The following is a 19157-nucleotide window of genomic DNA, read 5'->3' as shown; positions in this document are numbered from 1 at the left end:
TATAAGTATATTATATAATATCATTATAGTCCATAAACATGGTAATAGTAGTAAGTATTAACGATAACAGTTCCCAAAAATGTACAAAAATACACCCACCCCATATTTTTGGGAGTGCAGTGCACCTCTTGTAATTACGTCCAAGCCGCCTCTGCAGTTTTGTATAGTATTATAATAAGTCCGTTGACTTACTTGACTATTCCTCATAAAACGAGGAGCGTTTGTTAAATGTTGACATTTTGCAGCATTTAACGTCTTTTGAAAAAAAATATATTTTAATTTATAAATTATTATTAGTAGTTTAGCGATTATCGGTATTAATTTTGTTTTGCCGCGTAAATACGACATGTATAATATGATGGACACAATGTTTTCTTAGCATTTTATTACGTTTGCTGATAAACTATAATGTACCCTCGTTGACGAATATCGCCACATTCCCAGATAGCAAATGATTGACTAAAAATATTATTATAACATCATAATAATATTATTCGTGATTATAATATTATTATAATGCTGTTATAATATTATCATTACAAAATGCTATCAGGGTTCCCGTTTCATAAATATACTGCGCCTTTTAGCTAGATATTATACAAGGAAAGTGCTTATATCATATTCAAAGGATACATTTTTCGTTACATACCGGCATACTAAAAATTCACCAACATTGTTTTTCTCGTTTATTTATTTTTCAGGAAGTATACTCTATTTGTGTCAACCGATCGGGAGCTGTCTGTCCGGGTACGCGCAGAAACACTTCGGAAAGAAGTCTTGCGTGGTTCTGGCTTGCGTTCCCAGCATATTCGGCTGGATACTGTTGTGGTACGCCAACTCGGTTACCATGTTGTACTGGTCGACCATAACGATGGGAATGGGCTTGGGCTTCAACGACGGCCCGGCGTACTCGTACATCGGAGAGATTTGCGAACCCAGACTCCGGGGAATCATGGCATGCGTGGTAAACATGGCGTGTCTGATAGGCGTCTTGTCCAGCTTCGGGCTGAGTTACGTTTTCCACTGGAAGACTGTGGCCGCGGTGAGCGCCCTGTGTCCGGTCATGTGTCTGACGTTCGTGGCATTTGTGAGTTTTGATCGATCTGTTTCTGTTAATTACGTCGATAATGCATTTTATAATTATATACCCGTTTCTTATTCTCGTGCATATAGATACCGGAAAGCCCGATTTGGTTGCTGTCCAAAGGCAGAAACGAAAAGGCCATGAACGCCATTTGTTGGCTGAGAGGATGGGTAGATCCTTGCGTGGTCGCCACCGAGTATCAAGAATTGATGTTTTATTACAAGACGTCTGTCGACCAATCAAAAACGATAAAAGCTTCGAAAGGACTGTTCTCGTCGTTTTTGTGGGTCAAGAGCGCTTCGGTGTACCGACCACTACGATTGGTCACCGTTTACTATGTATTCACGTTGATTTCGTGTCTGACACCCTGCCGTCCTTACATCGTTAAATTAATGTACGAATCGGGAGTGAAAGATACCCATAGTATATCCTTAGTGAGTATATTTTATTAGGTAACTATAGTGTTGTAAATTATTTAAATATTATATTGGTATTAAATACTTTTTTTTAACACTTTTATTATCAATAATATTTATTGGTATTGACATACATATCATTTATGACATATATTTCTACTGTCGAGTTATGAATAAATTAATTATTTTCATTAATAATTGTTTACTGAATCATGATTTAAATTTTAAACATAATATCAAAACCATCGTGTTTATGTGTTATTTATAATTTATAAATGACAAAATAACTATTCTATAGAACTATTACTGTTTATTATTTATATATTTTTCGCATAAATGATGGATGAATTTTCATGTACCTAACAATAATAATATAAATTGAAATATAATTTTTTTTTGAACTTCAAACATACTTGTACAGTAAAGTTTGGTAAAAATTTGAGTATTAATAAAATACAATTTAGATATAATATTTACAACAATGCAAAATACATTATAGCTGGTAATATATTGAACCAAACACTTTTTATATTTTTTTTGCGTACGATCTTGTAATGTGTATTTATTATAGGTAGGTATCGTTTTTTTTTTTTTATGAAGACGAAATATAAAAAAAAATTATAGATTTAATAATATGGTGTTATATTTTTCCGTTATTCATTTAACTCATAATATTATAATATATTCAAGGTGCTTTTTGGATTTATGCAATTGGCCGGAAGCGTGGGACTCACTTTAACGGTGCGGAAATTGGGTAAACGAATGTTGACTTTATCGACGTTGTGCATAAACACTCTGGCAATATGCATGTTCGCTGTATACTTCTTGTGTATGAATTCTAAATTGATTTCAACCGAAACCTACGTGCCAATGGTGCTCTACTCGATCATCATGTTTTCTGGAGCTATGGGCATGTTGACAGTGCCTTGGACGTTGGTCAGCGAGATATATCCTAACGAGTAATATACATACACCTATGTTATATCGTATATACAATCTTCATTTTTTTACTCCATATTAACGTGGTATAATATAATAACATGATTTTCGTGTAGAGCCAAAGGATTCGCATCTAGTCTGACCACTGCAATTTTTTACATCCTAACGTTTTCCGCGACCAAAGTGTATTTGAGCGTTGAAAACACTTTGGGCCTAACCAATACCTTCTTCATGATGGCGGCTTGCAGTTTTGTTGGGTTCATATACCTCTACAGAAATATGCCGGAGACCGAGAACAAAACTTTTATGGAAATCGAGGAATTTTTTGTACCCAAAAAGGAGCAAACTTCAGCTGAGCTGATACCCGGTTCACAGGCCGTTTGTTGATATATTAATTTTAAATTAATGATTTGGTATTAAAAAGTTACCTTGGACGATATATATATATAAATTTGGATTATTACATTCTGATTGTGCCATTATGGAGCGTGACGGTTACAAATTTACAATGCTATTATTTATGAGATTTGTATTGTTACATTATTAAAACATCAAATTCTATAAATACGTGTTTTATGTACTCAATAATATGCAACAAGTAGGTTAGAACTATTCTGATATGTAAAATAATTCAAATTTCTAGTTTTGAGTTTGAACACAACTTTTATTACATTTTACCACTCGTTTATATGTTAATATTTATTTATTATTACACGTTATATAATATTCCATGTTAGAACTTGTGATTATGTTTATTTTTGAAAGCAACTACTTAAAACAAACTTTTTTTTTTGTTATTGGTTTTATGTTTATGTTTCACTTTTTATTTAGTGAATTTCATACAAAATTATTTTTAAAACGCAATCGTCTTCTTTAATATTGAAACCACATATTTATATTATATAATAAACTATTATGAACTTTTTGAACTTTTTTGGTCACGAAATATACCAAAATCGACCAATTCAGGGCTAACTTGTTATCTAATATAGATATAAATTAACTTTTTATATTGGAAACGTGGTTTTATTTGTGGCGACATAAGAACATTATTTTTAATGGATCATATTTTATTAGATACTTAGTATTGTTATAAATTTTTTCGTAGTTAATATTATATAAATTATAAATACGTACAATATAATATTGTATTAATTTAATTTTGGATATTGCTTCTATAATTAATAATTGTTATCAAATGTGTTAATATGTATATAAATAGCATAAAAATAAAAATACTTTGTGTACAAAATAATTATTTTAAATAAATCAAATATAGTTATTTTTATTCAACACCTATTCTTATTTCTTAACAACTAATTTTTATGGTACAATTTAATTACACCTCTTCTCATACAAATTACAAATAAATAACAATGCAAGAAATCTCATATATTGTGGGTTTGAATACAATAATGCGACACGCATGCAAATAATATAATAAGCAACGAACTAAATAAAAAGAAGGAAATAAAAAAAGCAACAACACTGGAAAACAACGTCAAAAGATTTGTTATACATACTTTTTTTATTATTATTATTATTATTATTATTTTAAGGAGGGAACCGAAGTCGTTAAGGTCCGATTATAACAAGGGGCCAGCCACTGTTATCATGTTGGGTATACGCAGTTTATTTTCCACCCTTTATACCGATTCATTTTTAGCTTCTCGACAAACTGAATCTTTTTCTCCGTTACTTTTGTCTCTCATTTTCTCATTCTCTCTTGCCCCCCAACCCCCCACCCTCACTCTCTCTCTCTCTCTCTCACTGAATTTTCCATTCTATTTTTTTCACGCGACCTCACCCCCTCGCGTGTCATTTTCTTTCAGCAGCTTAAATTACTTCCCCAGCCATATCCACCCGTTCCCTGCGCACCCACCACCTGACGCAGCACCCGGCGCAAACAATTTTTCCTACATCATCCGCACTTGGCACACACAATGCGCGCCCTTCTTTTGCCACTTTATGAAACGGTTTTTAATCATGTGATTTCGTTTATTATTATTTTTTTTCTGTACTCTTTTCCACGTCTTTTCCATTTATCTTTTCGCCCCCGGAGTCAAAAACGAATATCAGCTATTTATATCTATATATATATATCTTTATATATATATACAAAGAAAGTATTAATCATATTCTTTCTCCCGTCCCACCAGTGGTTTATAATTAAAGGGAAACATAATCGATTGTAATAAGATGCGATCTCAAAGAGAAACGGTATACATAAGTCATTAAAAATACATTCATTTTATACAAAATAGTATAATATTATAATATTATATTATTAAATGCCAGTTATTTAATGGACGTTTAATATGTCAGATACACCTCAAACATTTCATATCGGTCCACGGAAAATACATTATATCATATATACATATAATTATCATAACATAAATTCTAATATAATATTACATTTAAGTTTTAAATTAAATAATAAACGAGTCTATTAAGTATGAGCCGCAAAGATCAATGTGACATATTTACATATGCACCCACTCGTCAGAAAAGACCATTTACACGTTTGACAGTTTTAAAAATAATATTTATACTCCACACACATTAATATAGTAGGTGTCGACCACATTGCATCACATAGAGAGGGTCGTTATTATAATATTATGTAGTCAAATAATGACCATTCTGCGTTAAATTACTACGGTCACTGTATGGTGAAATGATATGGTCAGTTAAATCGTTGATAGAACCCGGAACGATTACATAACGCATAATGCTAGAAGTCGCTGCGGGGAGTCGTTGAGAATGGGTACAACCACTTGAAAAAAAGGTACCTATGCAATATATTATATATATATGACCAAGCAAAGGGTCATCATCCCACAATATGGTCCGCCAGTAAACATATTTTACATATGTGTATATATTATGTATATATATATATATGACATATGTACCTATATACATTAAACATACCTATATGTAGTTAAAGAAACACATCATGTATAGGTTTAAATGACGTGTTCCTGAAGTGTTGTGTTTAAGGTCGATCATATATTTATATACACCCCGTTTGTGTGTACCTACGCGAATTTATTAAAACAATTATTAACGCGATAGGTATTAGCGTTTGTCATGCAGTATATTCGAGACGATCACAATATTATACTTTTGCACACGAATTCTGGTTCGGAGCAATGGCGTTCCTCGAGATATATTTTTATAGATTTTTTGCATACAAACCGAGTCAATAATGAAAAAAAATTTAATCAACGAACCCCATATAATGTATAGTGGGTAGAAAAGGTGGTTTTTAGCGACTGGGCGCGGTTTAATTAAAAGCAAAAGACGCTCGTTATTTTTATGGTTCAGTACTTAAGGCATTTATATTGGAGCCAATAAAAAAATGCATAAAAAGTTGTTGGTCTTAAAAAGTACACAATTCAAGTGGAGCATAGGGTGCCGCAGGCGTACAAACTTACAGACTGAGACGGTTATATACGTAGAAAAATGTATAATTTTTTTCCACACATTCTCATCAGCATTATAATATAGATAGTTTTCAATTTTTATCTTAAAGAAATTGCTTTTCAGTTACGCTACAGATTCTTCCCGAATAATGTAAAGTTGAACTATAGGACATCCAAAAGATATTGAACAAAGCGCTATTATATTATATATATATCAAAAAAGAAACAAAAAAAAACCATCAGATTCCAGCTACTTCATTAGATCGAATTGGTAAACGGTGCCGAATGATTTCGCGTAGGAAATAACCTCCATTAATTTTCACCCTCAGCGTGAAGGGTATATACACAAAAAACGATAAAACAACAACGGAGGAAACAGAACAAAACGGGAAAAAATGTGAAAATGAATTTTTTCCCGTTAAGGAGTGCCATTGCTAAGAGTGTTTTTACGTACCCTTTTGTTATAAATGCGTTTCCCGGAGTTCAGAACAAGAGCGTTTTTTTTTTTGTTCTTGCTGTCAATAATAAATATGAACCAGCTCAGAACTCATTTCCTGAACGCTTTCACATATTTTTTATTAGATTTTTTCTTGCGTAAAGGGAAACACGCGGTCCATTTTAAAGGGTGACATAATTTTAATATAGGATATACTATACGGAGTATAATATATGTATAATATACATAGAATATTGTATTTTATAATATTATATATGTACAAAATAGTATGTACAGCGCGACCGTATTTTTTATTTTATTTAAGGATGGCAAAATGTAATTATTACTTTTCAGTGACTTGACGCCATTGTTCATACACTTTTTTTTAATGTATTGGATTTTTTGACTTTTTTAGTCATATGCACTTTCAACTTTAATATATTATTAATATTTAAAAAATTTAAAATAACCAAAAGGTACAAAATTTAATAGTTCAACAATGAATATTGAACACATATTATCATATAACATTGCTGTATGTGATAGTTAATTATAATAGATTTTTTTAACTAATGATATAATAGACTACCTTTACGATACTTATATATAATTATTAATTATAATAACTCATCGTAATTTTTTAGTACTCTTACCTTATCTTAAATTATATAATATCACCTTATTCCTTAAATCTGTTTAGTGTTTTCTCTTATCATAAGTTATTTATAACTATCTGTACACATGACCTGTACCACATTAATTTCAATTTAAATATTTTGGTAGTTCAGTGTAATGTGTTAGATATATTAATAATATTATAAAACTAAGTAACTATTTTATGAATTCGAAAGATAATTTGGAATTTTTTCGTTGAAAACCAATTTTGATTAATTTGTATCCGTTCTACGCATTTAATATACATCTGAATTGGAATAGGAAGTATGAAGGCTTCCCCTTTAAAATTCGAAGATGAAACAGATTCTTCGGTCGGCTATATAGGATCTTAATAAAAGTGAACGAGTTTTTAATTTAAATGAAAACTCCTTTCGATAAAACATTTTGTACATATCTTCTCGCAACAAAAAATACGGGGTCGGTCCGCATATTTTACGAGTTCGTCAATTATTTAATGCCCATCCGAGAACATTCAGTTTCTGTTCTTTGAAAAATCTGATACATCTTTCGGCCAATCATTTATTCATATACGCTGTTTTTTCTTATTTTTTTCCTTACCTACTCGCCAACAACACCCTCGTGTGCTTCTCTTTATTTTTTGGTACGGCGTGCATCATAAAAAATATACCCTAAATTTAAGTGGTAAAAACATATCGCAATATTGTAAATCTCCCTTCCTCTTATGTAGCTGCGTTTACAATCGAAATGGCCTCCCTATACTCACCCACGATATAATCTAGACTGGATATTGTATAATATTGTCGATATAATACAGAAAGTTGTTGTAGTCAAGCACAACACGAGTGCGTGTTCAGTTGAATTACGATCGTAGGGAGTAGAGATAGGTATAGCGAATGTATGCTTTATGGAAAAACAAAAATCGACAGAAAACCAATGACGGAGCTGACGATATATAGAAGGAATATTATTATCTTATCCAACCTATATACAAATTTATTCAAGGTAACGTTTAAATTTATAGCACAATTAAAAATATATACATAAATATATGTATAATTTGTTCAAAACTTAAAATGATATAATTTGCATAAGTAAAAGTATGGTACAACATCGGGTTTCAATATCACGTGGTTTTGAGTAGACATCGATAATATTAATCATCATATAACGGAAAATGTTTCAATACCTCATAGCAAAGTTTGTTAATTCGTATATGTAATTCATATTAAGCACCAGTAGATAATGTAAACTTTTCAAAATATAAGAACTTCTCTTCTCCGCTTTACAAAACCGATAATAATATAATATATACAATATAATATTTATAAATATTGTGCCTTTGTGTAAATTAATACAATATTATTATCAGAGACTAATATATTAAGTACTATTTTTATTTCATTTTTTTATTTTATTCAGAAAATTTTGTTTTTTAAATATACATTTTAGATGATTCTGAGTGGAGGTTTTTTTTGCCAGTCAGTATGTTTCAAGTAGTAATTTTTTCAGACATGGTACAATTATTAAAACTTATTAATATCATCTTAAAAATACATACTTGAAATTTGTTCTAACTCACAGAAATATAATATTTTTTTTAGTTTTGATGTAGGGTTTCCATTGGTTACAGATAATTAAATAGTTATTATGATTGGATATAATTATGTGTATTGTATTATGCTTTGTCATTTAGTGAAATTGTAGCTGTTCTATACAAACGGAAAATTGAGTTTCAGTTATTACTTATTATACATAAAAGAGTCAATGTATGTATGGTCGATGTTAATATATAGGTATTAAAAAAGTAAACTCGTACGATTTTGACCAAAAAAAAAAACAACTGACAATTCACTGAACCAAAACGAAAATAATAGACTGATAGATTATAAATTATAAATTCAGATACCTACTTAATAATATAGATATTATAATACAGTCGTACAGATATAATATTAATTGGGTATTTTGCACACAAATTATTTGTGATCCCGGACAGTTCGTAAGAGTAAAATAATAGCCACCGGTAACAGCTATTACATTTGATAAACAACAAAGTGTATGGCTGAGGCTTGTATAGAATCAAAAAGCATTCGACTGAGTTAAACCAATTGGTTACACGTAAGAAAAAAAGTGACTTATTTACTATCCACGCAGTTAGTTGGATCGCCCATCGTGGTTTCATATTTATAGCCCCGGGAAACGCCGGGTAATACAGCTAGTATATATATATTATATATATATAGGTATTAATGATAATATTATAATGCTATTATCTGCAGGAAGTCTTAAAAATATAGTTGGTTATTAAAAGCACCTCTCGCCGGCCTGGTTCATTAATATTTCGAGTAGGTAGAGCGTCTCACAAATGCAACGCCGTCGTGGTGTTGCAGTGCTCGTGGCGGGGGTGGTTCATTACTGCAGCAGCAGAGAGAAACTTTTTGGGGATGCTCAAAACCCGGCGACAAAGCGCTGCGGGAAAAGATGCCGGAGTTTTTCACTGCCCTACCTCGCCGTATTCCATAGTTCGCTCGGCCGTAAACGCCGTTATTGAAAACGTTTATTAATTTAATTATAAGCTCTTATATATATTATATAAAAGGTCGACAGCGGCTTATAAGAGAAGGGAATTTCGGGACAAGAATAAAATCAACGCCTGCGTGCCCACCCCCGCCCGCCACCACAGCTTGTCATTCTGCAGTCACTGCACTTACTTAGCACGCATAATAACTATTATATAGCTACGACCACGACGGACGCCACCACCGGGCACACTCACCGACGGTTTTAATTACAAAAAATAAAACAATTTTGAAAATCTGACGAAAACTGCGCTAGTTTACACGTAAACCATTTCAACATTCCTTCGGCATCCGCCGTTCCGTATAGAATTCAAACTTTTGTTCCGGCTCTCGTTTAAGCCACCGCCGAACATCGTATACGCAAATATTATTCGATTTTCAAAGCGCTATACGCGTATTATGGAAATATGCATCGTATTAAAAACTGGCTGGAACTAAATCACGAGCACGAAGAAGAGCGACGGGGGGAAAAAGATGAAGAAAATTGTAAAAAAACGAGAAGCAGATTCAGTGCGTCTAGGGGGTGCAAATCGCCGTTTTACATCGCAGACAATGTTCGACCCTTATTTATACGCAAAGGGTCATAAATCACATATATTATAAACAAGAAGTCACGCGAACGGCCAACTCATAAATAATAACAATATTAAACATTGAAACTATACCGACTCTATTTGCTTCTATATTTGATTACATAATATATAAGCAAGGTCCTCATAGCATATATACAGTTTGGTAGTTGTAGTTCAGGATTTGGCTCATCGAATATTCGGAACTACTTTATACGGTCTCTCTTTGTATGTATATTATACATAGTATATTATACATAGTATATTATAATATATAAATGTAAGGAATGTGAGACTTTGCCGAATTCCTCACGTCTTAGGCATATGAATGATACATTTGAATTTTACACGCGCAAGTATAGAACCAAAACCTATAAACCGGTAAATTTATTTAGTTAAAATACATAAATTTAATTTTAATTTTATACGAAAACTTTTTATGACAACGAATATTAACATTAATTTAATATTAAAAGCGAATGTTATGCACATAGTATTATCACCACGACTCCGCCACAGTAACGAGGGTCCATAAGTCCCTAAGTATTACCATTTGGATTTTTACCATGTTCAACAAATATATAATATTATATAAGATTTAAATGTAGGTTTCAGAGACTAATCTACAATAGTTTAATTATAATATATAGGTATAGCTACAATGTATTGTATAACCTTTTACCTATATATGTATTAGGTACATTTACTGTGGTCTGTGATCCTAAATCAACTATATTTGTTTACCATTTTATTAAATACATTTAAAACATAATATTATAAGTGCCTATAATAACAACAATCGTTAAAAAAAACTGTGGAAAACAAGTGGCATTATATAAAATCAACTTAACCGCTGCAGAGGCTATAGATAATGATATAAATATAGATAGATTTTATTGTAATATAGATTTAAATAATATAGATAATAAGAAGTCTGTATAATAGGTATTATGACGTATATTGCTCAGTGGCGTATTTAGGAATTGCTAAAGGGAGAAGATGAGGCACTGAATTAAATATGTACCTAATAGTGGGGGGCTTCGCTATATGTAGTTTACTTTACAAAAATGAAAAATACATAGGTAGTAAATACTAAAACGATTGACGATTCAGTGTATTGAATCCTTTAATAATAGCAAAAAAAAATACCAAGGGGGGGATTGAAACCCCAAATCCCCCCCCCCCGTAAATACGCCGCTGATATTGCTTTATAAACAATTCATAATTCGTTAGAGTAACATGTTAATTGATCAATTTTACCACACATCAAGTGTTTAAAATTGTTTCGTTATTTTATGAAAAACAGCCTGCTATTTGAAACGTTTTCATCTCTCAGGGATTTATAGTCTATTTCATGAAAAACATAATTTAGGTATTGTTAAAACAATGCATCAATTTTCTCTCAGATTACTGAATAATTCAATAATATTATATGGATATATTAAAATAAATGACTAGATACTATATAGTGTACTAAAATCTAATCGTTGACTTTAACAATCATTTGGCGTTGAAATAACTCTGCTGTTGCTTTGTCAGATCATTATTTGATTATGGATCTAATCTACTGTTTTGTCCCAAAACAATCGAAAGCCATTAGTTGGTGTTATAAAAGCTATTGATTCAATGCGAACTCGTTTTTTTACGAATTATACAATTTAAATGTGGATTGAACGTCTCTCTCACTTTTTTTTATTACCTAAATATTAATTTTTTGACTGGATAATCATTAGATTGAAGATTCTTTATCAATGGCATACGTTTAACTGTTTAAGTTAAGTTTTCATAGTTATATATTTTCAATAATTTTCATTTAGTGAATTATTTTGATTAGGTATACATTTTTACAAAATGACATATACAGTATAGGTACTTAAATAGTTAAACTTTACTATTTGTTACAATGTTACTTTATGTATTATCTTGAAGATTAACTGCAGTCACTGTAATAACTAAATATTATTGTAAATTATATACATATTATGTCTACACTTGTGCTGAGCACGCCCGTTTATAAATATAAAAATAAATAAAAACAATAATTTTCCTAAAAGGTTTATACTAAAATTAAAAAATACATTAAATAAAAAAAAATAATTATTATTATACGCATATCATATCGATTCTTTTGTCTTTTGAACAAATTAAGTAAGATTTAAGTTCCTTCAGGTTAAAAAAAATGTAAATTAATTATCTCTTTGGGCTTTATTATTAAAAGAACATACCATTTTAATAAACATTTTATTATGCTCCTAAAATATCCAAATTGTATTAAATAATTTAATATTTTTTAACGAATTTATAAAACTTGAGTAACAATTTTTAGTGTACCGTATATAAAGCATAACGAAACGAAAATCATATTATATTAACATTAAAACATTTTGTTTAGTATTATTTAATATTTGTTTCCTACACAACGTGAGAAGTATCATATAGTAAGTGCAATATACTTCTGAATCATAACAATAATTATTAATACGTATGATATACAAGATTTAATCTAATATTTTGCTATCTCAAAATATATCACGATAATTTTAAATATCGGGTCTTTATTATTTATACCGTCTATTTATTTACTCTATGAATTATATTATATTATAATAATTTTAATAACACAATATCATTTCAGTTAATAATTCTTACAAATATATTAATTTTGGAATTCTTATAAGTTAAAGTTATAATCATCAATAAGAATAATTTCAATTACATACAAAAAAAATTGTGGTATAAGTACCAACTACCAGAATGCTATTTTAACTATAATGCTATGGCTATAACAGCCTACTAATTTAGTTAATAAAAATTAATAAATTTAGAACAACATATATTTTATATAATATTTTTTATTGTTTATGTTCAATCATTTATTTATTGTAGTGTTATTATATTATTATAGTGGTTAGTTATTACAAAGCAAAACAAAAACTCTAAACTTATTAAGGGTAAATAAACTTTTAAATAGGTTTGTTTATCTCAGGTTTAGGAGGGTTTATCTCCCTCTAAATAATTTCTTCAAATATTATGGGTAAGTTTTTATGCAGATGAGAGTCGATGAAATTTGTGGGAGATCATTATAAATACATTTTTCTGTACAAGTGGAAGTGGTTAAAACTTTCAACGTTTCATTAAATTGATTTATTTATCCGACAAGAAATGTATTTTAATAATTTATTACGGTTTAACAAGACTACCGAAATATGGATAAGAAGACTTACACGTGACTTATATGAAAAATAACGTTAAAATACAGTCCAAGGGAGGGGAGGGGGGTGAACGCCCATATAATATGACCGTATAGGTAAGGTACCTATTATCCGCGATTTCTGGGTAGGTGGAACATTTTCTAAGAGTACATTTTTTAAGGTGGACATTTCGCCCATATGTTTTTTTTAAATATATTGTATGTTTTTTGTCTCTGGTCTAATTTCGTAATGTGTATAATAATAAAACAGAATAAATTGTCCAATATTTCCATTAATATAATTAATTATAAGTGCTTAAAACAAACTAAGTAAAAACATAACTTTAAGAAATATAATAAATAAAAAAAATGGTTAGATATTACTATGCCATGATGGCTAGGTACCTAATACCTATTACTTTTTATTATTTACCTTTGAGGGAAAATGTCGGCCTTAAAAAAAATTACCGGGAGAAAATATCCTAATCTACCGAAAAATGGTAAAAAAATTGTCCTACATTCAGATATTCAATAATAAAATAATTCACTTTGATTGGCAGTTATATTTTGCATGACGATAATTTAAAACGTACCTACGAGATAGAAAAAAAATATTACACTTTAAAATGTCGTCTGCAAGGCCAGATTAAGATATTTTAAAAGTCCATCGTGCCCTGCATGTCATATGGTACTTTTATGATAGTTAGGTACACTTTGAATAACCAATTATAGGTACCTATTGTAATTATTATTGGACTCATTAGTAGGGTTTCCTATAATAGGCTAGCCGCTCATTATCCGGTTTACCCAACTAATACGAAGGGATCCCACATTATTCCTTCTATTCCAGCTATGATTTTCGTTAGGTTTTGCAATAAAATGCATTATTGTACGAATGTACGACACCTACTATTCGTATAGAAAATATAACGTTATAAAATTATAATAAATAACTACTTAAAATAACGATTTCGTGGTGTAGAGGTACATGTCTCGTTGGACAAAAATGCGTTACGTAATATTTTTTTATAAAAATAGGAGATGATAAATATAAATTGATGTGTTTCGCCAATTTTATTATATAACTGATCGCCTCGGGAACGACACAAGGCCAGCCTTAAAAATCGTAAACCTATTGTTTCCACGGTACGTGAAGTCTATAAACACAATGCAGAACTCGACCTATAATATAGTGTTCGGACGAGTGAGTAATATTAATCTTACATAATATACATATAAGCGCGTGCAAGATGTACTTCTGACGTGGTATAGTTGGTACTTGGTAGTTACATTATTATTTTTCTGGTCGTTTTTCTCTTTGAACAAAAAAAAATTGTACAATAATAACAGATATGTAAAACTTCGGTATAGGTCACGTTCTCCGGTGACCGTATAATATACGCTATACCTATATATATATTTATGGCATATATAGTATACCAAAGTCTCGCTGCATCGTTATTTTTTGCTTATAGAAGAGAGTAAACTATGTCGTCGATTTCGGTCGGTCAGCCGTTCTGACACGATAGATATTTAAATGCGTGTACCTATATAAATAACGATGAAAATTTAATAATTTACGATCTTAAGCACACAATATTATGTAGAACATCGCACACTTCATCGAAATATCTTCGGAGCGATTCGATATAACATATTATTTTCCCGGTCGTTTTCACTTTTTACGTATTTTATCATCTATAGGTACACTGCACGCGTATAATATGATACCACGGCACCGGTGACGTATAAAATAACGGCGAAATCTATAACCGTGGTTGTCGCAGGTCCTGCGCGGAAGACGGACTCCGCGGACGCGACCACGACTCGGACATGTCCTGCACCGCCGCCGAACAGCGTTAAATTGTTGTTACCGGGTATTATACGATTATTAGGTATAACACATAACCGCGACCGCCGCGAGACGACCGCACGGTATACTACGCCGGGCCGCCGTGGCGGCGGTTTATCGCGACGGAAAAAGTCAGCGGCGGCGGAGGCGGCGGCGCTGGCCGGCGACGGGTTGCGGTGGTTGGTCGGAGTTTGCGGTTAACCGCAGCCAATCATTTTGGCGAAATATCGCGTAGAGTGCTTTTTTCCGCCTCGCCCGCACCCGCCGCCACCGCGACGACCGTCACCACAACGGGGGCGGCGGGCAAAACCGCAACCGCGACGGTGTCGATTCGCGGCGGGCAGGGCGTGCGGCGGACCGCGAGAGAGGCGTATCCTCGAACGACGCCGACAGCGGACCCGGCGCCGCGCGCGCTAGTGTGTGTGTTCGTTCTCACCCCCCTCCCCCCCACATCCAATCGTCAAGGTACCTACGTGGTTGATGATCGCTTTGCGTGTACCCTCACGTAGGTGTACAATAATAATGGTAATACGTAGGTATAACACGATAATATTATAATTTATTTGGATTGATTATTATAATTGACTGTTGCTGCGGTAGCTGTGAGCCGCATCCGCCTGATATGATAACTACACGTCATTATAATAATATTATTTACCTAATTTATAGAGACCTTCATCGTTATTCGTCATACATCGTATCGCACCCACACGATAGTCGCACACCCAGCCGTGGCTTCCGGTCTCGTCGTATCCGGCATCCCTCTGCACCGTCACGTCGTAGGCAAAGCTGCACGAAAAACACGAATCGCTCCTCCTGTTATTTTTCTATTTCCTACGAATTATATGAGCACCATACTATTCTTAGTGCTGTCTGCTGATCTCTGCGTCAATTATTATAATATTATCGTCATTTTTGCTTGTTTAATGTCTTTTGCTTATATTATATAGGTATATAATCCCTAACTTTAATCAACTGACATAACTACATAGGTACCTATATAATTTATCTAAATGAAATTCATTATGTGGTGTGCAGTCATTAATCACTATGATAATATATACTATGTTGACATATATTATGCTACCTATTCTAATACCCTTCTAAGTACCGCCTATACACCGCAGCACCGTGACATTTGAATAATTAACTTTGGTATTAGATAGCCCCCCACAAAATACAACAATTTTTTAGTAGGCTGTTCTGTAGGCACCTTACGATACGTGCACGTCATACAACACCACACATATGTATGATTGCGAAGACAACGGACTGCTACAATAGTTTTTTTTTTTGTAATATTTTTTCGTTTTGTTTTTGGAATTATCAGCGACATCTCGTGAAAGACGTTCGAGTCTAACTTTTTCCACGTCGCGAAAGAGGGCGGAGAAAAAGCGGGTAAGAAAACTCTAAGAAAAACGGAGGGCACTATTTTCTTTGGCGAGCTTGCCGACAAAGAAACGACCGAGGGGCGTAAAAACTGTACAGCGCCGCACCCTTTTCCGTCAGATAGAGCTGCGATATTATATATTATGCTGCCATCGTCGACTTTATTTTTCAAGCGACTTCGTTAAAACCGATTTAAGTGACTGTTTTCTGACTGCAACTATTGCGACCATGGAAAATATAAATTTGAAGCACAAAACTATAGTAAAGTTATATTTAAGTAATAGTGTGGAATTGTCATAATTGGTTGAGCTTTTATAGATATTATACAAAAGATGGTAATTATTGACAAGTAGTTAACTATACTATCTATAAGAACCACTCTATCAAAAAATTATGGAACAATTTTCTGATTATATTATGTGAACTAAGATAATTATAGTAAAGAAAAAGTAGCTAGATATGTTATAAACAATAGTTAGGAAAGCTCACTCTGCGGTCATGCTAATTTCCCGATATCTAAACGTATTTTAAAATATTAAAAGGCGTTGTATACTTGTATACAAAGCTGCAATGAACTATAATTCGAAGTAAAATTTATAAAAGTTTGGTAACCTTAATATTTCGGATAGTTCGATTCTATATTAAATACTTATACAGTCGTAATTAAATATCTTAATACAAACAACCGTAACTACGTAAAGTAACTATACGAACAATAATGAAGAAATAAATATCTTCCTCTTCTAACTTCACTCACATTCTTATTAAACAAAATCCCACTCTACAGTCCACACCACTCCCATTCCATAACACAAACTTCATACCTTCCGTACATTCATATCATCGTGTATTTACATAATTATAATGTCATGTTATACTTAGTAGTTAAGTTTTACTGTTACGTTCAATTAATTGTTGAGCTATCATAACTTTTGGTTGGAAGCTAATAAAAATTAAAAAATTAATTTCTTAATATCAACAATTGTAACCATGTAATGTTCTTTATGGACCGACGGACACAACGGGATGTAAAGTGTCAGAAATTTTTGTTTAGACACCTAAAATGTTATTTTTAGTCGAAACAATATATGATTTACCAACCTATATAAAACTATATAACTCAGTGTCTGAGTATAAGTGTATAACCATATTACGTTGATAACATTATAAGTTATAACAAGATATAAGTAACTAGTTATATGTCGAAATGTTTACAATATTTTCTTAATATTATATAGGTACTATTTAGGTAGTTTACATAATTCAAATATTAGTATAATATTATGTTTATTTTCTACTGGAGATAATTATAAATGCATTTTTAACTGCCTACCTGTAAACCTATTAAATGTATTCTAATATTTAATTATTTATGTATAATAATTGTATAAAATATCATGCAATTAACATGTGAAATACTTTTATTTTAACTGTAATGTTATGGCGGTGGGGGAATGGTGCTGGGATTTTGTACCTACGTAAATTGTTACTGCGACAACAAGCCCATATTAAACCCAAATATTTACTAAGGTCTAACTTGGATTTTTCAAATCCATCAACATCAATGATAGGTAGTCATAAAGCTGTATGTGGTAAACACAATACAATACACATATATTATTTTATAAGAACATATTATAATATATACAACAAATTCTAAACAATGCTATTGCTATAATAACGGTTATAAAATCGAAGGTATAATAGTGTATTCAATATACACACATATAAATAACTATGTGTATATCATAATATTATCCATCCTTACAAGGGACTTTTAATAATATAGGTCACACGATGTGCGTCTTACCTTGGATCGTAATGGACCTAACCGGAAACGACGATGTTCACAAATTAAGTCCATTTGAATACCGTCGCATTGCACACCATCACAATTTAAATACAAACCTGAGGTCACCAACGGGAAAACGGTTTCGTTGATAACCGGACGAAGAAAAATTCCAGTGACCACTGATGTATTTCCCACGACTGACTGATTAACAACGGAAATTATCTCGGTTATCCGCCCAAGAGCACATACAATGTAGACCGTGGTCGCCGAGGTTATACTATGGTCAATGAGGGAAACTAATGTTATACCACAGTCGAAGTGATCGTAATTTTATTGTTTACATTACTCGTGAAGTTGCGTGTGATTGATGTCGATATTTTCCGTTTGTCAGTTCTAAAGACTATAACACGCAATAAAAAACATTTAATATCAAATATACATAATATTATGGAATCAATAATGTTTAATTTCTATTAGAAAAAGTCTTAGGTCGATTAAAATGTAACGGATTTTTGTAAAACAATTTACAGTACATTATTATTATTATTATTATTATTATTTATCTATTCAAATTGTAATAAAATTTACAGGATTATAATAATTTATTTTTATATACAACATCTGATAAACATATAAAATTATCAAACCTACAATTAGGCCGTTAATTAAATTGTTAAGTATGCAAATAAAAATTTAAGATTTTTAGTCAGTAACACAATAAAAAAAATAACAATTTAGGAAAGTTTATTCAGCTAAATTCCGGTTTATAAACGTATTTTAATACAAAGCAACAAACTTTAATATCAAATACAATTTAAACAGAATTTGGTGACCTTAATATTTT

At 31.7% G+C, this 19157-nt stretch overlaps 1 protein-coding gene and 1 long non-coding RNA gene across 3 annotated transcripts in view; one reads left to right on the top strand and one right to left on the bottom strand.

Moving 5' to 3' along the window:
- The window catches only part of LOC100169458 (facilitated trehalose transporter Tret1), a 10530-nt gene extending 6798 nt beyond the window's left edge, over nt 1-3732 (top strand). For both annotated transcript variants that reach the window (XM_016805129.2, XM_001950311.5), the window contains exons 5-8: nt 702-1087; nt 1174-1518; nt 2191-2459; nt 2556-3732. In XM_016805129.2, the coding sequence (XP_016660618.1) occupies nt 702-1087; nt 1174-1518; nt 2191-2459; nt 2556-2826 (1271 nt within the window). In that variant the 3' untranslated portion in view covers nt 2827-3732. The remainder of the gene's footprint in view (nt 1-701; nt 1088-1173; nt 1519-2190; nt 2460-2555) is intronic.
- Nucleotides 1-15222, bottom strand: part of LOC107883974 — a 63741-nt gene extending 48519 nt beyond the window's left edge. Inside the window, exon 1 of the long non-coding RNA XR_003839380.1 lies at nt 14721-15222. This is a non-coding gene — a long non-coding RNA (uncharacterized LOC107883974). The remainder of the gene's footprint in view (nt 1-14720) is intronic.
- Nucleotides 15223-19157: the final 3935 nt, after the last annotated feature.

This window comes from Acyrthosiphon pisum, chromosome A2, assembly GCF_005508785.2.
Source record: "Acyrthosiphon pisum isolate AL4f chromosome A2, pea_aphid_22Mar2018_4r6ur, whole genome shotgun sequence".
In the NCBI taxonomy this organism is placed as follows: domain Eukaryota; kingdom Metazoa; phylum Arthropoda; class Insecta; order Hemiptera; family Aphididae; genus Acyrthosiphon; species Acyrthosiphon pisum.
The sequence above is the reverse complement of the archived record's forward strand: the minus strand, read 5'-3'. Positions and strand labels throughout refer to the sequence as shown.